Consider the following 24,604-nt stretch of genomic DNA (forward strand, 5'->3'; position numbering starts at 1 on the left):
CCACGCTTCCCCGTCATCATGGCATGGTTGAGAGTGGGTCATCGCGGGATGGAAACCATGAGGCGTGGGGTCCTTGGTGCTCTCTGAGCTGGGTGGTTTTCTTCTAGACATCTCCTGACCTACCTAGGTAACATCATCCATGTCAGATAGCAATAGCAATAGCAGTTAGACTTATATACCGCTTCATAGGGCTTTCAGCCCTCTCTAAGCGGTTTACGGAGTCAGCATATCAGCCCCCAACAACAATCCGGGTCCTCATTTCACCCACCTCGGAAGGATGGAAGGCTGAGTCAACCTTTGAGCCGGTGAGATTTGAACAGCCGAACTGCAGAATTGCAGTCAGCTGAAGTAGCCTGCAGTGCTGCACTCTAACCACTGCGCCACCTCGGCTATAAGCTATAGGAGTGGGTTTGTGGAATGGAGGAGGACTGTGGAGTTCTTGGTGCTCTCTGAGCTGGGTGGTTTTCTTCTAGACATCTCATGGCCCAACTAGGTAACATCCCCAGTGTCAGACAGGAGTGGTGTCTGTGGAATGGAGGGGTGGGACTGTGGGGTCCTTGGTGCTCTCTGCGCTTGGAAGACATTTCCTTACCCAGTTAGGTAACATCATCAGTGCTCAAATGGAATGGGGTACAGGCCAAGCTATTTGTACATCAACACAGAGAAAACCACACTCCCTTCTTCTAGCACTGAGGATGTTCCCTAGTTAGGTCATGAAATGTCCGCCAGAAAACTACCCAGCTCAGAGAGCACCAAGGAGCTCACAGTTAGATCCTGAGCTGCAAATATTCTTTTTAATCCATGCGGTATCTGTAGTAAAATATCTCAATGCCAGCTCACAGTTGCTCAGACAATAGCACGGAGAACATTTCGGATAGAACAGAAATAGCAGATAACATCTTGTTATTTTCCCCACTGGTGACATCACTGTGAAACGTTCATACCAAGACAAAGGATGTTTAGATGATTTAGAAGTGCTTAGAATAACAGAGTTGGAAGGGACCTTGGAGGTCTTCTAGTCCAACCCCCTGCTTAGGCAGCAAACTCTACACCACTTCCAACAAATGTTTATCCAACATCTTCTTAAAAACCTCCAGTGTTGGAGCATTCACAACTTCTGGAAGCAAGTTGTTCCACTGATTAATTGTTCTAACTGTCAAGAAATTTCTCCTTAGTTCTAAGTTGCTTCTCTCCTTGATTAGTTTCCACCCGTTGCTTCTTGTTCTACCCTCAGGTGCTTTGGAGAATAGCTTGAGTCCCTCTTCTTTGTGGCAACCCCTAAGATATTGGAAGTCTGCTATCATGTCTCCCCTAGTCCTTCTTTCTATTAAACTAGACATCCCCAGTTCCTGCAACCGTTCTTCATATGTTTAAGCCTCCAGTCCCCTAATCATCTTTGTTGCTCTTCTCTGCACTCTTTCCAGAGTCTCAACACCTTTTTTACAACACAGTCCAGAAAATGACATTTGCAATTTTAAGAAAGATACAAAAGGAAAAAATAAATACACTTGCAGGTTTCAGGAGAGACACAAAAGGAAAACATAAGCTTGCAACTTTTAAGAAAGAGACAAAAGTTAAAAATACACTCCCGAGTTTCAAGAAACCCAGCTGGGGAAAAAGTAAAGCAACCCATACATTTGCCATTTGTGGAATGTTATCAATGATCTTTTCTCTCCCCTCTTGTTCAATATATTATATATTGCATGTTCAATCTTCATACAATCAGTGTTATTGGGTGATCAGTTGTTTTTGGTGCATCACCTACATCAAAGATATGGATTATTCTTTTCTGACAGGAAATGCATCGTTGGAAGAGGCTCAAGCAAGTAGAGATAGCCAGATCTTTTGCCCCGCTGGGCTCCCTGCTCTGTAACAGTAAGACGACATAACATCGCGTTTCCGGAATCAACTCTTCTTGCACGCCCGGATTTTGCAAAATAAAAGCAAAACTGCAGCACGACTGTTATTTGGCCAAAGAAAGAAAGAAAAATTGCACATCTGTACTTTGCAAATAGTAATAACAACAACAATTACTTGGTTTAATATCTAGGATGCTGGCAGCAGTTTATTGATATCGCTGTTCCTGGAGATGCCAGAGTTGAAGAAATTGGGCCAAAAAATTTGGATTTGAGTACAGCAAAAACCACTGGGAACATCAGGTTCAGAAGGTTTTAGAGAATTAGAAAGTCAAGATCTTGTGGGACTTCAGAATCCAGACTGACAGGCACTTGGCCCACAACACACCTGACATAACAATAGATGAAAAGAAAAAAGTATGGTTCATTGACACTGCAATACCCGGAGATACACGAATTGAAGATAAGCAGCAAGAAAAAAATCACAAAGTGCCGGGACTTGCAAATTGAAGTTGAGCGACTGTGGAAAAAGAAATCGTGTGTTGTCCAGATTGTAATCGGAGCCCTTGGAGCAATACCTAAAGGGCTACCTCACTATTTGGAAATTCTGAATTTATCAGACTTGAACATTCTGACTCTACAAAAAACTGCCCTACTTGGAACAGCTTATATCCTCCGACGTTACCTTAACAGTTCCCAGGTCCTTGGTTAGGACTCGAGCTGTTGAGCTACCAACCAGCTGTGAATCTCACCAAAGATTAAGCACTCAATAATAATAATAATAATAATTTTATTCATCAAACATGAAACAGTTATAATGGTAATGATGATGATGATAATGATAATAATAATGATAATGATGATAATAATAATGATGGTGGTGATGATGATGGTGATAGTGATAGTAGTAGTAGTGGTAGTATAGTAGTAGTAGTAGTAGTAGTAGTAGTAGTAGTAGTAGTAGTAGTAGTAGTAGTAAAGGCGTGCCACTGCCACAGCCCCGTAAGAAATCTCAGCTCAGCGCATCCAGCCAAGCGGCCGAGCCCAGCAACGGAGTTACCTGCAAACAGAGAGCCGCTCAGCTAATCCGAGGCAGCCCGCGGACTGTACCAAAGCGCCAGGTGTGGCGGGGGGGGGCAAGGTTAGAAAAACCGGTCTGAAGGGGACGACGAAGCCGGCGGTTTCCCTGGAGTGGGGCGAGAAGGGTGGCTGCCAAGACTCCCAAAGCCCCCCCCCCATCCCTAAAGGGGTAGGGGTTTTTTCCCAACCTCCACTGGAGACCCCCCCTCTTTTCTCCGGAATGGCCGAGTCCTGATTTGAATGCAACGACCGGTGGGGCTGGAGGGGGGGGGCGCCTCCTCCTCTTCCTCGACCCCCCCCTCTCCGGGCGGTGGGTGTGGCGCGTGGGCCGGGCCAGGCGACGCCCCCGCCCCTCCCCTCGTGGAGGGGGACAGGACCGGCGCGCTGAAGATTGGGGGGTCCAGAGGCGCCTGGGAGCGATCGGCGCCGGAGGGTCTGCGGGGGTCCCGCCGTCTTTAACAGAGGGTCCCCCCCACATCCCCAGCCCGGCTGGAGGGCTCGGCTTGGTGGGCAGGAGGCGCCAGGTGAGTCCGCAGGGCTGGGCAGGTGAGGGGCTGCTTCCAGCATCCTTGGGGTTGGCTGGCAGGTGAGACCCGCCGGGCTGGGCAGGTGAGGGGCTTTTCTTGGCTCCAACGAAACCAGCCAGGCTGGCAGTTCAACAGGTGCAGCCTTGGGAACTTCTGCCTGCAGATCTGCTGCTGTCTCAACCCCGTCCTTAACAGAATAAGGGGGGGGGTTCCCTGGGGGTCGCTGGGTTTGTTTGTTCTCTCGCAGACCCCGCAAGGTGCTTCCCCAAGAGACGACTGGACTTTCTTCGTTTTTTCGGGTTTTTTTTGAAGCCCTTTCGCTTCTCATCCCAAGAAGCTTAGGATAGGATAGGATAGGATAGGATAGGATAGGATAGGATAGGATAATTAGAGGAGAGGAGAGAATTGGAGGAGAGGAGAAGAGGAGAGGAAAAACGAAGATAAGAGAGAAATGAAGTAGAGGAAGAGAAGAGAGAATTAGAGGAGAGGAGAGAATTCGAGGAGAGGAGAAGAGGAGAGGAAAAAGGAAGAGAAGAGAGAAATGAAGTAGAGGAAGAGAAGAGAGAATTAGAGGAGAGGAGAGAATTGGAGGAGAGGAGAAGAGGAGAGGAAAAACTAAGAGAAGAGAGAAATGAAGTAGAGGAAGAGAAGAGAGAATTAGAGGAGAGGAGAGAATTGGAGGAGGGGAGAAGAGGAGAGGAAAAACGAAGAGAAGAGAGAAATGGAGTAGAGGAAGAGAAGAGAGAATTAGAGGAGAGGAGAGAATTGGAGGAGAGGAGAAGAGGAGAAGAAAAACGAAGAGAAGAGAGAAATGAGGTAGAGGAAGAGAAGAGAGAATTAGAGGAGAGGAGAGAATTGGAGGAGAGGAGAAGAGAGGAAAAACGAAGAGAAGAGAGAAATGGAGTAGAGGAAGAGAAGAGAGAATTAGAGGAGAGGAGAGAATTGGAGGAGAAGAGGAGAGGAAAAACGAAGAGAAGAGAGAAATGAGGTAGAGGAAGAGAAGAGAGAATTAGAGGAGAGGAGAGAATTGGAGGAGAGGAGAAGAGGAGAGGAAAAACAAAGAGAAGAGAGAAATGGAGTAGAGGAAGAGAAGAGAGAATTAGAGGAGAGGAGAGAATTGGAGGAGAAGAGGAGAGGAAAAACGAAGAGAAGAGAGAAATGGAGTAGAGGAAGAGAAGAGAGAATTAGAGGAGAGCAGAAGAGAATAGAGAATAGAACAGAACAAGCAATAAGGGTTTTTAAAAGTTTTTTTTTAATTCCTACAAGGTGCATATAACTTTAGTAATGCACCTGAAAGGAATGTAAAGTTTTATAACACATTCCAGTCACTGGATATTTTAGTGTCAACTCCTTTGAGCGCCTCCCCTAGGAGAATCAATAGTGCCAAACAGAAAGATAATAGAATAACAGAGTTGGAAGGGACCTTGGAGGTCTTCTAGTCCAACCCCCTGCTTCGGCAGGAAACCTTACACCACTTCAGACAAATGGTTGTCCAACATCTTCTTAAAAACTTCCAGTGTTGGAGCATTCACAACTTCTGGAGGCAAGTCGTTCCACTGATTAATTGTTCTAACTGTCAGGAAATTCCTCCTCCGTTCTAAGTTGCTTCTCTCCTTGATTAGTTTCCACCCATTGCTTCTGGTCCTATCCTCCGGGGCTTTGGAGAATAGTTTGACTCCCTCTTGGGGGAAAAAAAACACCTTTAGGACAACCATGACCGGGATGGACGACTGGGAATCTCTATAGGCATTTTCCTGCAGACGTCTCATTACCAAACTAGGTAACAGCATCAGTATTGGTCAGGAGTGGGATTTGCTCTCAATGTATATTCTAGTGGCCTGTCCTGTTGGTAGTCGTAGAGATTCATTGGGTTGTGGCTTCTTTGACAGCTTCTTGATTGGGGTCTGGTTGACTTGATAGTTGATCTGATGTTAACCTTGGCGGCTGATCTATATTGATCTGGTTGTGGATTATTGGTGCTGGAGTCTTTTTGTTCTCTGTTGGGCTGGTTGGTGGCCTCTTTTGCATAATCTATAATGTTGTTCATGTCTCTGTCTTCATTGTTAATTTGTCAGAGGGCCAGGTTTAAAAAAAATAGCGTTTTTGACTTGGCTTGGTCTACGACCGTCATAGAGCAGGAAGGAACCCCCGAGGTCTTCTAGTCCAACCCTCATCCAGAGAAAGGCTACCAGCTGGGGGCAAATCCCCAAATCTGAGTCTGCCAAGTTCAAAACTGCTGCTTTTTCGGTGTCTGCGTGTGTTATTGTGTTTTCCGCCATCCTCCTTCGCAGCAAACATTGGCTGATGCGGATGGTCGGATGTTCAACTGGTGCAGCTTTACTTCCCAATGTATGTCCTTAGAGAGCGGTATATACCTGGTGTGGACAGTCCACCTGGCTACTATAGCACTGTAACGCTTTAATCATTGATCGATGGGTAAATCAGTAAAAAGGAATGCAGTAATAAAAAATACACAACACAAATCATAACCCCTAATAATAATAAGGGATAACTTCCTCCTGAGATGCCCTTCGGTGATATTCCAAAGAAAATTCTCGATTGGTGGGATTTGGCTGATTTTCACCACCCTACCCCAACAAATCCAAAAATACCCCTGCAGGTGGGAGAATGGAATAAGAATGGAATATAAGGGGGCATTTCCCTTGTCTCAAAGCTTTGCTGTTTCTTAGTTAAATTTTTGGAAGAATTACATTATTATTATTATTATACTTTATTCATTAAACATCAAACTCTGTCGTCTGAACATTCAAAAATACATCACAAATACCATTTTTTTTAAAATTAATTTTATCAATTTCATATATACATTCACAATTATATGATCTCATAACTGTTATTAATAATATGTATTTATAACAATTTTTCCCTACAGTTGACAATATACTTGAAAATTGCTTTTTTAACATCCCATAGATCCATCTTATCTTACAACGGTCCTACTTCTTCTTCCCTTCCTCCCTCTTTCCTTCCCTCGTTTCTTCTCTCCTTCTCTCCTTCCCCTTCCCTCCTTCTCTCCTTCCCCTTCCCTCCTTCTCTCCTTCCCTCCTTCCTTCCCTCCTTTCTTTTCTCCTTCTCTCCTTCCTTTCCTCCCTTCCCCCCTTCCTTCTCTCCTACATTCCCTCCTTCCTTCCCTCCTTTCTTCTCTCCTTCTCTCCTTCCTTCCCTCCTTCCTTCCCAAAAATACATCACAAATACCATTGACTGGTGCTAACGGTTGATATGGGTTGCTGCCAGCGTCCTAGGTATCAACCAAGGACCTTCTTAAAATATAATAAACACACACACACACATCCATGCATGCTGATAAATAAAGGGAGACTAGTAGAGATCTCTATTTCAATCTATTTAGTTCTCATCAGCTAGCCATACCCTTGCTGGGATTTGAACCTGGGCTGTTTTTACATGTTAGGCAGTTGTATTAGCCTCTAAGCCACAAGCTCTCCTCCCTTATCAGCTGTGCCAAGGAAATGATTGAGTGTTAAGTCAAAGCAGCTGGTATGCCCAAATATGGGAGGGAGCATACTGCTTCCCTTTTTTCTATGCTATACTAGATCTATACTAGTCTCCCTTTATTTATTTATCAGCACAAACGCAACACAAAAATGGTTTTCTGCCTGGAAGGCTCGTAGGGGGAAGCTGATGTTCCGAGTAGCGCAGTTTTTTTGCAGTTCTGCTGGTGTTTATTGCAGGAAGCTGCAATTTGTGGTTGTATCTTTTAAAATTCTTGGACATGGTGCCAAGTGCCCCGACGACAATGGGTATCACGGTTACATGCTTCATCCATAGCTGTGTAGTTTCGATGGCCGGGTTGCGGTATTTCCTCATTTTTTCTAGTTCTTTTTCTTCGGCTCTGGCATCTCCAGGAACAGCGATATCAATAAACTGTACACTTCGGCCCTCTACAATTGTGATATCTGGCGTGTTGTGCTCCAAATGACGATCTGTTTTGCATTCAAAAGTCCCACAACATCTTCACCTTTTCATTTTCGATAACTTTTTCCACTTTATGTTCCCATGACTTTCTGGATACAGGTCAATCATATTTTTGACATAATGACCAGTGGATTCAGCAACTTGGTCATGTCTATCTTTGTAATCAGTTTGTGCAATTTTGCTGCATTCACTGATGATGATGATGATGATGATGATGATGATGATGATGATGATGATGTTGTTGTTGTTGTTGTTGTTGTTGTTGTTAATCTTTGGTGAGATTCACAGCCTTTGGGGCTGGTTGGTAGCTCAACAGCTCGAGTCCTAACCAAGGACCTAGGAACTGTTAAGGTAACGTCGGAGGATATAAGCTGTTCCAAGTAGGGCGGTTTTTTTGGAGAATCAGAATGTTCAAGTCTGATAAATTTAGAATTTCCAAATAGCGAGGGAGCCCTTTGGGTATTGCTCCAAGGGCTCCAATTACAATCGGGACAACACACAATTTCTTTTTCCACAGTCGCTCAACTTCAATTTGCAAGTCCCGGTACTTTGTGATTTTTTTTTCTTGCTGCTTATCTTCAATCCGCGCATCACCAGGTATTGCAATGTCAATGAACCATACTTTTTTCTTTTCAACTATTGTTATGTCCGGTGTGTTGTGGGCCAAGTGCCTGTCAGTCTGGATTCTGAAGTCCCACAAGATCTTGACTTTCTCATTCTCTAAAACCTTCTCAACCTGATGTTCCCAGTGGTTTTTGCTGTACTCAAATCCAAACTTCTGGCACAATACGTATTGTTGTTGTTGTTGTTGTTGTTAGCCTCTCCAAGCCTAACATCCTAAAAGTAAGCAGAGGATGCTTTGACTTTGCAAATTGCTTTTTCTGCATTTTGGAGAGAAATCCTATAGAGCGGAGGAGTCCATCCTTGGCAGCCTTTAAGACCTGTGGACTTCAACTCCCAGAATTTCCCGGCCAGCCATGCTGGCTGGCTGGGGAATTCTGGGAATTGAAGTCCACAAGTTGAGATCTTAATATTAGAGGAGGGGAAAAAATATCCCATCTTTAATGCCGTTTGGTGTCCGGAGAGGTAATAGATGGGAGGTGCAGTGAATCTCCTTTTCATTTCGTGCTTTGGTTGAGAACGTTAAAAATATTTAGATATTGTGTCCCATTTTTATAAAATAGATCTATCTATCTATCTATCTATCTATCTATCTATCTATCTATCTATCTATCTATCTATCTATCTATCTATCTATCTATCTATCTACCTACCTACCTACCTACCTACCTACCTACCTACCTACCTACCTACCTACCTGTGTTTCTTGTAATGCCCATTTGGGGCCTTTCTATTTCCACAGGGCGTTTTTAAGATTCTGATTTACTGCCACCGCCGAAAACCCATCCATACAACCATGCCGATTCTAAGGAGCAGCTTAGGGTCCGCGGACCACACGACTGCAAACGAGCTTTCTAGCCTGCACGAAACCATATTTTCCAGTGAAACTCTGCCTTCTGACATCAGTTCGACAGAGGTGGTTGTGAAGAGCGGGTATCAAGACCCCCTGTACCTCAGTGCCGCCCAGATTTTCCAAAGCGTCCGTAATGAAAAACCACACGATAAAATCCTGGTGAAATACGGAACCGGGCCGTTGCCATCCCTTCCGGATTTGAAAGACGAAGAATTTCAGCGTTTGTCCTACGAACTGGCGTTCAACGTTCTAAAATGTAAGTAGAAAACGCCTTTACGGGCCTCGGAGTCACCGCTCAGAATGCCACGTAATACACCCATAACAATCAGAACTCCGAGGCAGGTAGATTCCTCAAAGTTTTATTGGCCATATCACGTTGGCACAGGCTGATGAAAACCGACTCTAAAAATTCCCGCGGTTTTCACCTAATTAAACGTAAATGTTTTTCCCTTTTCCCAGATGAACAGTCACACTGTTGTTCGTAGGTGTAAACGAGGTGTATAGCAGTTAGCAGTTAGACTTATATACCGTTTCATAGGGCTTTCAGCCCTCTCTAAGCGGTTTACAGAGTCAGCATATTGCCCCCAACAATAGCAATAGCAATAGCAGTAGACTTATATACCGCTTCATAGGCCTTTCAGGCCTCTCTAAGTGGTTTACAGAGAGTCAGCATATTGCCCCCAACAATCCGGGTCCTCATTTTACCCACCTCGGAAGGATGGAAGGCTGAGTCAACCCTGAGCCGGTGAGATTTGAACCGCCGAACTGCAGAACTGCAATCAACTGAAGTAGCCTGCAGTGCTGCATTTAACCACTGCGCCACCTCGGCTCTATCTGGACAGGGTGCTGTCCAGTTGCTTGGTAACATCACTCCTCCTCCTCTCTTCAGCCACCTGTGGAGGTGTCCTTGGTTCCCAGGGGAAAGTATTTTGCTTTGGCTACAAACCCCCAACTCTCTCTAATTCTCTCTTCCTAACTTAAGAAAGTTCAAAACATTCTTAAAGATCCATCTTATCTCCTTTTTTTTTTTTGAACTATTACCATCTGGCAGCTGGTACAGGACAATAAAAACAAGGACAGATAGGCTGAAAAACAGCTTCTATCCCAGGGCAGAAACTATATTGAATTCTATGGTATAGTGCAGTGGTGATTAACCTTTTTGCCATCGCGTGCCAAAAGCAGGGGGAGCACGGTGTGTGTGTCGTGTGCATGCGTGCATGACCCCACCCATAATTCTATGTGTCCTCCCTCTGTGCATACATGTGCGGGCATATGCAACACCCCCCCTCATGCATTCCCCCTGTTTTTGACACACGATGGCTTGGTGGACCCGTTTTTTGCCCTCCCCAGGCTCCAGAGCCTTTCTAGGAGCCTGAGGAGGGCGAAAAAACGCCTCCCTCCCCCTGGAGGCCCTCCGGAGGCTGGAAACAGCCCATTTGCCTACTTCCGGTCTAACCGGAAGGACCATTTTTCACTCTCCCCAGTCTCCGGAGCCTTTCTAGGCACCTGGGGAGAGCCAAAATGGCCTTCCCCATCCCTCCGGAAACTGGAAATTGTCCATTTTCTGACTTCCGGTTGGATCAGAAGGTTCGTTTTTCACTCTCCCCAGTCTCCAGAGCCTTTCTAGGTGCCTGGGGAAAGCCAAAATGGCCTTCTCCACCTCTCCGGAAACTGGAAATGGCCCGTTTTCTGACTTCCGGTTGGATCAGAAGGTTCGTTTTTCACTTTCCCCAGTCTCCAGAGCCTTTCTAGGCACCTGGGGAGAGCCAAAATGGCCTTCCCCATCCCTCCGGAAACTGGAAATTGTCCGTTTTCTGACTTCCGGTTGGATCAGAAGGTCCGTTTTTCACTTTCCCCAGTCTCCAGAGCCTTTCTAGGTGCCTGGGGAGAGCCAAAATGGCCTTCCCCACCTCTCCGGAAACAGGAAATGGCCCGTTTTTCGGTTGGACCAGAAGGTCCGTTTTCCACTCTCCCCAGTCTCCAGGGCTTTTCTAGGAGCCCGGGGAGGGCCAAAACTCTGGAGGCCCGCTGGGAGCCGAAAACATCCTGTTTCCTGCCTGAAATCAGCTGGCTGGCGCACCGATGAGCGCCAGAGGTGAGCTCACGTGCCTACCGATATGGGTCTGCCTGCCACCCGTGGCCCCTCGCGCCATAGTTTCGTCATCACGAAATATTAAGGCAATCTCGGGTTTTCAGTTGCAATTATATAGCCCGTGAAGGAGGTGTGTTTGTGTTTTTATTTTTATAGTTCTGTGTAAATGTGTTTTTATTTTCCATTTTCATTTTCGTACAGTCACATATATACTGTGCATAACCGGGGCCATATAACATTAAACAATAAACACAGCCATTCCTCTTGTCAACAATACCCCCCAAAATAGAAACCCAATGTACCTCTTCGACCCTCCATACACCCTTTCTTTCGCCCCCCCTCCAACTTTCCGTCTTCCCTCCATCATCCCCCTCTACCCTACTTCCCCTCCCCCTCTACCACTCCTCTCTCCCGGTACACTCCAGAGGTGGGTTCCTACCAGTTCGCACCTATTCGGCAGAACCGGTTCGTCAATTCTACCGAACCGGTTAGAAGAGGTTCCACCAGTGGACCCGGAAAACAGGCCACACCTACAGAAGAGCTTCCAAAATTTTTTGAGACCCACCACTGGTCCTTGGATATGATTATTCTACACTATCATGCTCCTATTTATAAAACTCAGTGCCTCTGTGAAAGGCAAGGAGGACTACTGCGTTTGTGGTGCAATCAGAACATTGCGTGTGTTGAAGTTGTTTTAACGCAAACCAAAGATGCCTTTTAAAAAACAAGTTTACATCCTATTCTTATGCAGGCCAGTGCTGTGTGTGAGGTAATTTAAGGTGGTTCTGACAAGTGTCGTTGGCATCTTCATATCCGGTCACATGGGCGGCAAGCCACTCCCATCCGGTCACATGGGTGGCAAGCCACTCCCACAAAGGAGGCCACACCCACAGAGTAGGTTCAAACAATTTTTGAAACCCACCACTGGTACACTCCCTCCCTTCCTTCTCACCCTCCCTCCCATCCTCTCTCCCACCCTCTCTACCCCTCTTTCTTCTATCCCTCTACTCCTCCCTTCAGTGTATTTCTACTATCTATTAATATATTCAGCTTGTCCTATTTTTACAGTGGAATTAAAGAGCAACAGTATACAAGTGCAGTCGCGTTACTTTGAAATCTAACACATACTATATATCCCCCCTCCCCCCTAACACCCCCCCTTCCCCCCCCGACTTCCCAGAGCCCGTACACGGTATAGATTTTTAACAAACACAGTCTAAAATATATTAAGACAAAGGAAATAAAAAAAAGAAGTTAATAACATCTCTGCATTGAACTCAGCTTCTTCCTGTTGCACTAACTTTGAGCAGTTTAGATTATTCCTAATCTGATAGGAATATGCATAGGCTATCTGTAATTTCTTAGTCCCGTATTTGTTTTGTATATAGTCAATCCATTTATTTTTATAGTTCTAATGTACGCTGAAGACGGCATTTAATTTCGTTGTACGAGGTGCAACGACAATAAAGTAAACTAAACTAAACTGGAAAAAAGGGGGGGTGAAATTGGACTCAATCCATGCAAACATAACGCCGTCGGATCTCCCAGCACACAGAATCTCCCATTTTAAAGCTTTACTTTAATGTTTTCCCATCCTCCCCTCCCAAAGTCAGTCTTTTTATCCTGAAAGGTCAATCATTAGTGAAAGTGGGCTGGCAAGGGAGAGTTACCCCGGGCAACTCGCAAAACAGAGGCGGCTATGTCTGAATCGGTGTGCCAAAAAGACAGGGACCCAGTCTGAGGCCATGGAAACGGCTGAAAATGGTTTTCCCCAGGAGGATCTGTTGTTTTCTCGCAATCATCGGTCACCTCCATGGGCAAGATTGAATATAACAATTCCATTAAGGGGACCAAAGGACAAGGATTCTAACCAGGGGTGAAATCCAGCAGGTTCTGAAAGGTTCTGGAGAACCGGAAGCGGAAATTTTGAGTAGTTCGGAGAACCAGCAAATACCACCTCAGGAATGGGGATTTTGCAGAATCCTTCCCCTGGAGTGAGGAGGGAATGGAGATTTTGCAGCATCCTTCTGCTGGAGTGGGGAGGGAATTTTGCAGTATCCTTCCCTTGGAGTGGGGAGGGAATGGAGATTTTGCAGTATCCTTCCCCTGGAGTGAGGAGGGAATGGGGATTTTGCAGCATCCTTCCCCTGGAGTGGGGAGGGAATGGGGATTTTGCAGTATCCTTCCCCTGGAGTGGGGAGGGAATGGGGATTTTGCAGTATCCTTCCCCTGGAGTGAGGAGGGAATGGGGATTTTGCAGTATCCTTCCCCTGGAGTGGGGAGGGAATGGGGATTTTGCAGCATCCTTCCCCTGGAGTGGGGAGGGAATGGGGATTTTGCAGTATCCTTCCCTTGGAGTGGGGAGGGAATGGAGATTTTGCAGCATCCTTCCCTGGAGTGGGGAGGGAATGGAGATTTTGCAGCATCCTTCCCTGGAGTGGGGAGGGAATGGGGATTTTGCAGCATCCTTCCCCTGGAGTGAGGAGGGAATGGGGATTTTGCAGTATCCTTCCCCTGGAGTGGGGAGGGAATGGGGATTTTGCAGCATCCTTCCCCTGGAGTGGGGAGGGAATGGGGATTTTGCAGTATCCTTCCCTTGGAGTGGGATGGGAATGGAGATTTTGCAGCATCCTTCCCTGGAGTGGGGAGGGAATGGAGATTTTTCAGTATCCTTCTACAAAAAAAATTGAATTTCACCACTTATTCTAACATATCTCTAAAGACTGAATCCAAAAATGGAGCTTAAGGAAGTCTGATTCCCTCCTTGGTGCTTATAATACTGCATCCAGCTTTGGTCGCCACGCTATAAAAAAGATGTGGAGACTCTAGAAAGAGTGCAGAGAAGAGCAACCAGGGTGATTAGGGGACTGGAGGTTAAAATATACGATGAACGGTTGCCGGAACTGGGCCTGGCTAGTCTAGTGAAGAGAAGGACCAGGGGAGACAGGAGAGCAATCTTCCAATATTTGAGGGGCTGCCACAGAGAGGAGGGGGTCAAGCTATTTTCCAAAGCCCCTGAAGGCCAGACAAGGAAGAATGGATGGAAACTGACCAAGGAGAGATTCAACCTAGAAATAAGAAGGAACTTTCTGACAGTGAGGACAATCAACCCATGGAACAGGAGTTGCCTTCAGAAGTTGTTGGGAGCTTCATCCTTGGAAGCTTTCAAGAAGACACTGGACTGCCCTCTGTCAGAAATGGGGTACGGTCTCCTGCTTGGGCGGGGGTTGGACTAGATCAGTGTTTTTCAACCTTGGCAACTTGAAGATGTCTGGACTTCAACTCCCAGAATTCCCCAGCCAGCATTCGCTGGCTGGGGAATTCTGGGAGTTGAAGTCCAGACATCTTCAAGTTGCCAAGGTTGAAAAACACTGGACTAGATGACCTACCAGGTCTCCCTTCCAACTCTATTAATCGGTATCTGTATATCTATTTTCAGGTTGTTAAACATCTTGAACTGTATCTGGAGCCTTTGAAGGCCGCCTTGTGATCGCTTGCAATGCCTTTCCTTATCTTCTTTCTTTTTTGCCCCCCCCCTATAGATCAAGAAGTTTTGGAATACATGTTGATAGACAGCGGCGTGTACCCCTTGCAATCAATAGTGAGTCGACACCGTTTTTCAAATATGAATCTTATTTCCATTGTAGCATCGTTCACGCAAATCTTATCGGAGACACCGCTGAGGCTTGACTTTGGAGCGATGCTGGAGGGCCAGTAACTCCGAATCTGACCGAACACTATTAAGAGCCTTTATTAGGACTTATTTGGTGGCGATACGGGCGGCAAAATGTACATATTTTCCCGCTCTTATTGAATCCCGCCCTTTTCCTTCCCCTCCCGCCCGGAGTCCTCCGGGATTGTGCGGCCTATAAATAAAATTAAACAAAACTAAACTAACTGTGGGTTTCATGTTAAAAAATAAATAAATATGATGGCCATATATTGCTTAGAAGTTCCACTCTAAGCAATAGAAGTTGGTGTAGGGGAGGCCAAAGGCCCAATTGAGCCCCAAAATTTCCCTTGCTGAACCAGACCGTCGTTAAGGGGGAGGTTGTCCCATTCTACGACCTCTCTTGCCACCATTGCTAAGTGAACCACTGCAGTGGTTCAGTTGGTAACCCCGCTGTTAAGTGGATCTGACTTCCCCGTTGACGTTGCTCGTCGCCAACGGGCAAGTCAGTTGCCAAGTGTCTGAATTTTGATCACGAGACTGCGGGGATTGCAGAAACGGTCGTAGGGGTGAAAAATGGTCGTGGGTCACTTTTTCCAGTGGCCGTTGTAACCTCAAGCGGTCACTTAAGCGAACGGTCGTAAGTCGAGGACTGTCGACATTGGTGTTTCTCGGCCCTGATGTCCAACTGGTCCTCTTGCAGTCAGATGACCTGACCAGCTTAGTCGTGGTGATGCTCTACGACCTCCAGGACCGGAAGTTTGAACCTCGCTCGATTCCCGAGGACGAAGAAACTGTAGCGGAAGTTCAAGAAGTGGAGCGTTATCTCTGCAGGTAGGCAGGCTTCCCGGAAGGCCCCGGGCTCAAGGTCTGATTCTGTTTTCCATTGCGGTGGGGGGGGGGGAGGAAAAGAGATGCCTGGAATCCTATTATTATTTAATTATAAAGGTTTGCTCTGGGTCTGTTGTCCAGCTAGGGGGTGGTTTGCTCTCTGAGAGCTCGTTGTTGTTTTTGTTGTTTCTTCTTCTTCTTCTTCTCCTCTTCCTCCTCCTCCTCCTCCCCCTCCCCTTCTCCTCCTCCTCCTCCTTCTCCTCCTCCTCCTCCTTCTTCTTCTCCTCCTTCTCCCTCTCCTCCCCCTCCCCTTCTCCTTCTCCTCCTTCTCCTCCTTCTCCTCCCCATCCTCCTCCTTCTTCCTCCCTCCCTCCTTCATCCTTGTTCCCTTTCCACACCACCACTACCACCTCCTCCTCCTCCTCCTCCCTCTCCTCCCCCTCCCCTTCTCCCCCTTCTCCCCCTTCTCCTCCTTCTCCTCCTCCTTCTTCTTCCTCCCTCCCTCCCTCCTTCATCCTTGTTCCCTCCCCCCCCCCCTCCTCCTAGTACTGGTGATGCTCCCTAGTTGGATCATGAATATCTGTGAGAAAACAATTAAGCTCAGAGAGCATAAAGGACTTTCTTCTTCTTCTTCTTCTTCTTCTTCTTCTTCTTCTTCTTCTTCTTCTTCTTCTTCTTCTTCTTCTTCTCCTCCTCCTCCTCCTCCTCCTCCTCCTCCTCTTCTTTTTTCTTCTTCTACCTCCTCCTCCTCCTTCCTATTCCTTCCTCCTTTTCCTTGTTCCCCTTCCCCTCCTCCTTCTCCCATCTTCTAGTACTGATGATGTTCCTTAGTTGGGTCATGAAACTTCTGCCAGAAAACAACAAAACTCAGGGAGCACCAAGGACCCCACAGTGGTCCTCCCCCCTCCCCTTCCTTCCTTTCCCTTTTTCCTCCATTCCATAAAACCCACTCCCTTCTGGCACCAATGATGTTCCCTAGTAGGGTCATGAAACATCTACAGAAAACAATGAAACTCCAAGGGCCCTTCAGTCCTCCTCTTCCTCCCTTCTGGCACTGATTATGTTCCCTAGTAGGGTCATGAAACATCTTTAAGAAAACGACAACGCTCAGGAAGCAGCAAGGATCCTACAGTCATCGTCATCCTCATCCTCCTCCTCTTCCTTCCTTCCTTCCTTCCTTCCTTCTAGCACTGATGATGTTCCCTAGTAGGGTCATGAAACATCTTTAAGAAAACGACAACGCTCAGGAAGCAGCAAGGATCCTATAGTCCTCCTCCTCCTCCTCCTCCTCTTCCTTCCTTCCTTCCTTCCTTCCTTCCTTCCTTCCTTCCTTCCTTCCTTCCTTCCTTCCTTCTAGCACTGATGATGTTCCCTAGTAGGGTCATGAAACATCTTTAAGAAAACGACAACGCTCAGGAAGCAGCAAGGATCCTATAGTCCTCCTCCTCCTCCTCCTCCTCCTCCTCTTCCTTCCTTCCTTCCTTCCTTCCTTCCTTCCTTCCTTCCTTCCTTCCTTCCTTCCTTCTAGCACTGATGATGTTCCCTAGTAGGGTCATGAAACATCTTTAAGAAAATGACAACGCTCAGGAAGCAGCAAGGATCCTACAGTTGTCCTCCTCCCCTTCCTTCCTTCCTTCCTTCCTTCCTTCCTTCCTTCCTTCCTTCCTTCCTTCCTTCCTTCCTTCCTTCCTTCCTTCCTTCCTTCTAGCACTGATGATGTTCCCTAATAGGGTCATGAAACATCTTTAAGAAAATGACAACACTCAGGAAGCAGCAAGGATCCTACAGTCCTCCTCCTCCTCTTCCTCCTCCTCCTCCTCTTCCTCCTCCTCCTCCTCCTCCTCCTCCTCCTCCTCCTCCTCCTCCTCCTCCTCCTCCTCCTCCTCCTCCTCCTCCTCCTCCTCCTCCTCCTCCTCCTCCTCCTCCTCCTCCTCCTCCTCCTCTTGGGTTGTGAAACCTCTGCCACAAAACCACCAAGCTCAGGGAGAAGCAAAGACTCCACAGTTCAACCCTGAGCCACAAATATTCTCTTCCAAATTGTGCTTTCGGCAACTATCCTTCATTTTTTATTTTAAAAAAAACCACAACTGTGTCTCAAGAAAAACACCCACCTCTCCCAGGAAAAGAAGGATTCTTCGCCGTAATCTCCATGGCTGATATGTTTAGCAAGGCGGGGATTCCCGTTCTCCTCAGGATGAGACGCCTGACGCTCCAATGTTCTCCCTTTCGGAAATCTCTAGCTTTAAGACCAAGCTGGCAGCTGCGTTGGCGAGGTGCCGGATCAAACACGACGCTCTCACCATCGAGCATATCCTGCCGGAAACGATTCGGAGGCAAGAGCAGAGGGCTTCCACCTTGCCGCTCTACGCCTGGGTGAACACCTTGAAAGTCAGGTGAGGTCGACGGCCTCCTCGGTTTCTCTTTCCTTTTGACCGCCATTTCCCCTCACGTTACAAATGGGCACGTTTTTCAGCGTTCGGTAACCGTGGCTCTTTAAACCAGGGGTGTCTAACTCAAGGCCTTGGGGGGGGGATCTGGCCCATGGGGTGCTTAGATCTGGTCTGCGAGGCCGTCCTGGAAACATCGAAGGGCCGGCCCATGGTGCCTCTGCCAGCGAAAACAGAGCTCACAAAGCAATACAATAGCAGAGTTGGAAGGGACCTTGGAGATCTTCTAGTCCAACCCCCTATCTAGGCAGGAAACCCTATACAGTTCTAGACAAATGGCTATCCAACATCTTCTTAAAGACTTCCAGTGTTGGGGCATTCACAACTTCTGGAGGCAAGTTGTTCCACTGGTTAATTGTTCTAACTGTCAGAAAATTTCTCCTCAGTTCTAAGTTGCTTCTCTCCTTGATTAGTTCCCACCCATTGCTTCTTGTTCTACCCTCAGGTGCTTTGGAGAATAGTTTTGAGTCCCTCTTCTTTGTGGCAACCCCTGAGATATTGGAGGACTGCTATCATGTCTCCCCATGTCCTTCTTTTCATTAAACTAGACATACCCAGTTCCTGCAACCGTTCTTCATATGTTTTAGCCTCCAGTCCCCTAATCCTCTTTGTTGCTCTTCTCTGCACTTTTTCTAGAGTCTCCACATCTTTTTTACATCGTGGCGACCAAAATTGGATGCAAATATTCCAAGTGTGGCCTTACCAAGGCCTTATAAAGTGGTATTAACCCTTCACGTGATCTTGATTCTCTCCTTCTGTTTATGCAATTTTTCCACTTGCGTTTTTTACATCCTTTCGAACTGCTAGGTTGGCAGAAGCTGGGACAAGTACCGGGGCTCACTCCATTACGCGGCGCTAGGGATTCGAACCGCCGAACTGCCAGGCATTCTGATCAACGAGCACAGCCACCGAGCCACCACCGTTAATAACACCTGTGGTTTATTGTTACAGCCTGGAAGAAGTTCACGGCTTCTTAAAGAAAGAAGGCTTCACGAAAGTACAGTCCATCTCCGATTTTGACGGTTGTTCGTACTGCCAGGACAAACACTGCGAGGATGGACTCATTTTCCCGTCTTCCCTTAAAGAAAACTTGCTGACCTTGGAACTCTACACCGAGCACAAGCTCCTCTTGCAAGTAAGTGAAAAGATGGGGCACGCCAGGGGTGGGATGCTCACCGGTTTACTACCGGTTCGCTCGTGCTCGCTCGCGTGTTCGCATGTGGAGAAGCATCCGGGCGGGTGGGTGGAGCCTCTCGCCGCTGTCGCAACCGGTTCAGCCGAACCGTGGCGAACCGGGAGCCACCCACCTCTGGCGCGCTCCACTGCAGGTGTTTGAACCCTTCCAGGATGACGGTCCGTTGCCCCCCCCTCCCAAAAATATGTCGAAGCAGGGATGTCCAAACTTGGCAGCATTGAGACTTTGTGCTGAAGATTGAGTTGAAGTCCACAAGTCTTAAAGTTGCCAAGATCGAATGCACACAAACACGCACGCACGCTACACGCCTTCACTTGAGCCGAGGTGGCGCAGTGGTTAAATGCAGCACTGCAGGCTACTTCAGCTGACTGCAGTTCTGCAGTTTGGCGGTTCAAATCTCACCAGCTCAGGGTTGACTCAGCCTTCCATCCTTCCGAGGTGGGTAAAATGAGGACCCGGATTGTTGTTGGGGGCAATATGCTGACTCTGTAAACTGCTTAGAGAGGGCTGAAAGCCCTATGAAGCGGTATATAAGTCTAACTGCTATTGCTATTGCTACTTGCAAATGGGAACCTCTAATGCAAGAACCGGTTGCAGGTTTTCTCCCTGACCCCCCCCCCCCAGGTGAAACGGGTGCATCCGTCAAGGAAAGAGCGCAGGGGTTAGAATGCGGGATTGCAGGCAGACTCTGCCCGCTGCCAGCAGTTCGATCCTGACTGGCTCGAAGGTTGACTCAGCCTTCTGAAGTGGGTGAAACGAGGACCCAGATTCTTGGGGGCGAGAGGCTGACTCTGTAAACCGCTTAGAGAGGGCTGTAAAAGCCCTGTGAAGCGGTATATAAGTCTAAGTGTTATTGCTAGTCCTTCCTTCTTCCTTCCTTCATCTTCTCTCCCTTCATCCCTTCCCTCCCTCCTTCCTCCTTTCCTTCTTCTTCCCTCCCTCCATCCCTGTGATTGGAATGCAGCATTGCAGGCTAATTCTGCCCGCTGCCAGCAGTTCGATCCTGACTGGTTCAGTGTTTATTCAACCTTCCATCCTTACAAGGTCGGTCAAATGAGGACAAAAGGCTGACTTTGTAAGCCGCTTAGAGAGCGCTGTCAAGCTCTGTGAAGCGGTATACCCTGTAAGTTTATTGCTAGTCCTTCTTTCTTCCTTCCATTCTTCCATCCTTCCTCTTCCCTCACTTCCTGCCTCCCTCCTTCCTCCTGCCTCCCTCCTTCCTCCTGCCTCCCTCTCTCTCTCTCCCTTCCTCCCTCCCTCCCTATGGTTAGAATGCAGCATTGCAAGATAATTCTGCCTACTGCCAGCAGTTCAATCCTGACCAGTTCAAGGTTGACTCAGCCTTCCATCCTTCCGAGGTCGCTCAAATGAGGACCCAGATTGTTGGGGGGACAAGAGGCTGACTCCGTAAACCGCTTAGAGAGGGCTGTAAAAGCACCGTGAAGAGGTATATAAGTCTCAAGTGCTACCGCTATCAGTCAAAGCCTTTGTTTTGACTCAGGTTACCCCGCTTATGATGTCATCCGGTTCCAGAAAAAGGCACGCATGCCACTGTTTCCCTCTCCTCCTTAGGATAACTCCCGGACCCTGGCGGTACATTCGGTGAAAGCCCTGCTGAATATGGACGACGATATTTTAATTGCGCAAATGGGTTCCTGGCTCACTGTGGCCCACATGTCGGTGCTGACCAATCAGGACACTGCCCGGGTGTTTGTGTGCGGAGTGAAGTCTGCGGCCCGAGAAGCGGAATTGAAGGATCTCTTCGCACGTATGGAGTGTAAAAGTTAGTACCAGATAAGTGGCGTTACTTTGGTCTAAGAGGCCTGACAGGGGGTCCTCAGCTTACGACCACATTTCCAGCACTAAGCAAGACAGACATTATGCGAGTGTCACCTCCCACCTTCCTTGCCACAATTGTTAAGTGAATCACCGCAGCTGCTGACAGAGGAACACATTTGTTAAGCGAATCCGGCATCCATGTTGACTTCGCTTGTCGAATGGTCCCAAAAGGGGAAATCGCATAACGCCGGGGACACGGTGACTGTCATAAATATGAACCTCAGTTGCCAAACACCGGATGCTTCAAGAGGGTGGTCTAGAGGTTGGAGCTCTCGCCTCACCATCAGGACGTTGTGAATTTGAGCTTAGGAAGAGACAGATATTTCTCTCTCTCGGCGTGATGAGAATTTATCTGCTGAATAGAACTCCGCATTGGCAACAGGAAAGGCATCGGGCCATTAAAACACTCCGCTAGCTCCGTTCGGTTGCCCATACACTATCCCGCAAGGGATTATGGGATCATTAAATGGTTATGGCTGTAGGGATGCCGCCACAGTTGTGTGGAAGAAAATGGGTTACGAGTCCCTTTTTTTGTTGCCGTTGTGACTTTCAACGGTCACTCAACAAACGGTCATAGGTCCAGGACGACCGATACTTCCAGGAAGCGTTCGTTAACCCACGTGAAAGTTTTTAAGCGATGGTTCGCTTTTGGGCTTCTCTCATTCCGGGCCGCAACAGAGACGCGGTGTCGAAGGTGCTTCATCTTGGCTGCAGCCCCCGTTCGGTCCTGTTCTAACTTGCATTGTCTTCCTTTTGTTTTTCCTCCTCCTCCTCCTCCTCCTCCTCCTCCTCCTCCTCCTCCTCCTCCTCCTCCTCCTCCCCCCCTCCTCGTCCCGCTTCCCCAGATATCGAGCTGCTTCATGAAGATTTTGCCGACATCGAACCCACGTTTCCCAAGCTGCAGAAAGTGAAAGTGATTTTGCTCCTGCCCCGCTGTTCCGGCCTGGGGGTCAGCAATCCGATCGAATTTATTTTAAAAGAGCACGAAGGTAACTCTCCGAAGGTTTCCGACGCCTAGTTCTCGGGAAGGGTGCTTCCCTTTCTGGGGCATCTCTGGTCATTACTAAAATCCCCTTTGGCTTCCTTCTCCTCCTCCTCCCTCATCTAGCTTCTCCTTCCTCATCATCTCGTCTTCCCTCGTCCTCATCTATTTTCTCCTTTTCCTCCTCTTCCTTCTCTTTCTCCTTCTCCTTCCTTGTCCTCACCTCTTCCTTTTTTCTCCTCTTACTTATCCTTCTTCATCCTTCTCCTTCTCCTCCTCATCTATCTTCACCTCCTTCATCCTTCTTTTATCTTCTCCTCCTCCCTCATCCTCATCTATCCTCACTTCCTTCTTCCTCTATCTTCTCCTTCTTCTCCCTCAGTCTTCTTCTTCTCCTCATCCTTTTCTATCTTTCTCCTTCTCCTCTCTCATCCTCATCTATCTTCACCTCCTTCTTCATCCTTCTTTTATCTTCTCCTCCTCCCTCATCATCTATCCTCACTTCCTTCTTCCTCCTCTATCTTCTCCTTCTTCTCCCTCAGGCTTCTTCTTCTCCCTCATCCTTTTCTATCTTCTCCTTCTCCTCTCTCATCCTCATCTATCTCCTCCTTCTTCATCCTTCTTTTATCTTCTCCTCCTCCCTCATCCTCATCTATCCTCACTTCCTTCTTCCTCCTTCTCTATCTTCTCTTTCTTCTCCATCAGCCTTCTTCTTCTCCCTCATCCTTTTCTATCTTCTCCTTCTCCTCTCTCATCCTCATCTATCTTCACCTCCTTCTTCATCCTTCTTTTATCTTCTCCTCCTCCCTCATCCTCATCTATCCTCACTTCTTTCTTCCGCCTTCTCTATCTTCTCCTTCTTCTCCCTCAGCCTTCTTCTTCTCCCTCATCCTTTTCTATCTTCTCCTTCTCCTCTCTCATCCTCATCTATCTTCACCTCCTTCTTCATCCTTCTTTTATCTCTCCCTCCTCCCTCCTCATCTCTCCTCCTACCTTCTTCCTCCTCTATCTTCTCCTTCTTCTCCCTCAGGCTTCTTCTCCCTCCATCCTTTTCTATCTTTCTCCTTCTCCTCTTCATCCTCATCTTCTCCTCCTTCTTCATCCTTCTTTTATCTTCACCTCCTCCTCATCATCTATCCTCACTTCCTTCTTCCTCCTCTATCTTCTCCTTCTTCTCCCTCAGGCATTCCTTCTTCTCCCTCATCCTTTTCTATCTTCTCCTTCTCCTCTCTCATCCTCATCTATCTCCTCCTTCTTCATCCTTCTTTTTTCTTCTGCTCCTCCCTCATCTCTTCATCTATCCTCACTTCCTTCTTCCTCCTTCTCTCTCTTCTCTTTCTTCTCCCTCAGCCTTCATCTTCTCCTCATCCTTTTCTATCTTCTCCTTCTCCTCTCTCATCCTCATCTATCTTCACCTCCTTCTTCATCCTTCTTTTATCTTCTCCTCCTCCTCCATCCTCATCTATCCTCACTTCCTTCTTCCTCCTCCTCTATCTTCTCCTTCTTCTCCCTCAGCCTTCTTCTTCTCCCTCATCCTTTTCTATCTTCTCCTTCTCCTCTCTCATCCTCATCTATCTCTCCTTCTTCATCCTTCTTTTATCTTCTGCTCCTCCCTCATCCTCATCTATCCTCACTTCCTTCTTCCTCCTCTATCTTCTCCTTCTTCTCCCCCAGTCTTCCTTCTCCCTCATCCTTTTCTATCTTCTCCTTCTCCTCTCTCATCCTCATCTATCTCCTCCTCCTTCTTCATCCTTCTTTTATCTTCTCCTCCTCCCTCATCCTCATCTATCCTCACTTCTTCTTCCTCCTTCTCTATCTTCTCTTTCTTCTCCCTCAGCCTTCTTCTTCTCCCTCATCCTTTTCTATCTTCTCCTTCTCCTCTCTCATCCTCATCTATCTCCTCCTTCTTCATCCTTCTTTTATCTTCTGCTCCTCCCTCATCCTCATCTATCCTCACTTCCTTCTTCCTCCTTCTCTATCTTCTCTTTCTTCTCCCTCAGCCTTCTTCTTCTCCCTCATCCTTTTCTATCTTCTCCTTCTCCTCTCTCATCCTCATCTATCTCCACCTCCTTCTTCATCCTTCTTTTATCTTCTCCTCCTCCCTCATCCTCATCTATCCTCACTTCCTTCTTCCTCCTTCTCTATCTTCTCCTTCTTCTCCCTCAGCCTTCTTCTTCTCCCTCATCCTTTTCTATCTTCTCCTTCTCCTCTCTCATCCTCATCTATCTCCTCCTTCTTCATCCTTCTTTTATCTTCTGCTCCTCCCTCATCCTCATCTATCCTCACTTCCTTCTTCCTCCTCTATCTTCTCCTTCTTCTCCCCCAGTCTTCCTTCTCCCTCATCCTTTTCTATCTTCTCCTTCTCCTCTCTCATCCTCATCTATCTCCTCCTCCTTCTTCATCCTTCTTTTATCTTCTCCTCCTCCCTCATCCTCATCTATCCTCACTTCCTTCTTCCTCCTTCTCTATCTTCTCTTTCTTCTCCCTCAGCCTTCTTCTTCTCCCTCATCCTTTTCTATCTTCTCCTTCTCCTCTCTCATCCTCATCTATCTCCTCCTTCTTCATCCTTCTTTTATCTTCTGCTCCTCCCTCATCCTCATCTATCCTCACTTCCTTCTTCCTCCTCTATCTTCTCCTTCTTCTCCCCCAGTCTTCCT

At 47.3% G+C, this 24,604-nt stretch overlaps 1 protein-coding gene across 1 annotated transcript in view; it reads left to right on the top strand.

The window, feature by feature from the left end:
* The first annotated feature begins 3,322 nt into the window (after positions 1-3,322).
* NSUN7 (NOP2/Sun RNA methyltransferase family member 7) overlaps positions 3,323-24,604 on the top strand; it is a 28,358-nt gene continuing 7,076 nt past the window's right edge. Inside the window, exons 1-8 of the mRNA XM_087724839.1 lie at positions 3,323-3,460; positions 8,781-9,147; positions 14,526-14,584; positions 15,357-15,487; positions 17,725-17,877; positions 18,883-19,066; positions 20,699-20,909; positions 21,811-21,954. Coding sequence (XP_087580965.1) covers positions 8,835-9,147; positions 14,526-14,584; positions 15,357-15,487; positions 17,725-17,877; positions 18,883-19,066; positions 20,699-20,909; positions 21,811-21,954 — 1,195 coding nt within the window. The 5' untranslated portion in view covers positions 3,323-3,460; positions 8,781-8,834. The remainder of the gene's footprint in view (positions 3,461-8,780; positions 9,148-14,525; positions 14,585-15,356; positions 15,488-17,724; positions 17,878-18,882; positions 19,067-20,698; positions 20,910-21,810; positions 21,955-24,604) is intronic.

Source organism: Thamnophis sirtalis, unplaced genomic scaffold (assembly GCF_051295495.1).
Source record: "Thamnophis sirtalis isolate CommonGarterSnake01/CBP01778 unplaced genomic scaffold, rThaSir2_p1.2 scaffold_10, whole genome shotgun sequence".
NCBI lineage: Eukaryota > Metazoa > Chordata > Lepidosauria > Squamata > Natricidae > Thamnophis > Thamnophis sirtalis.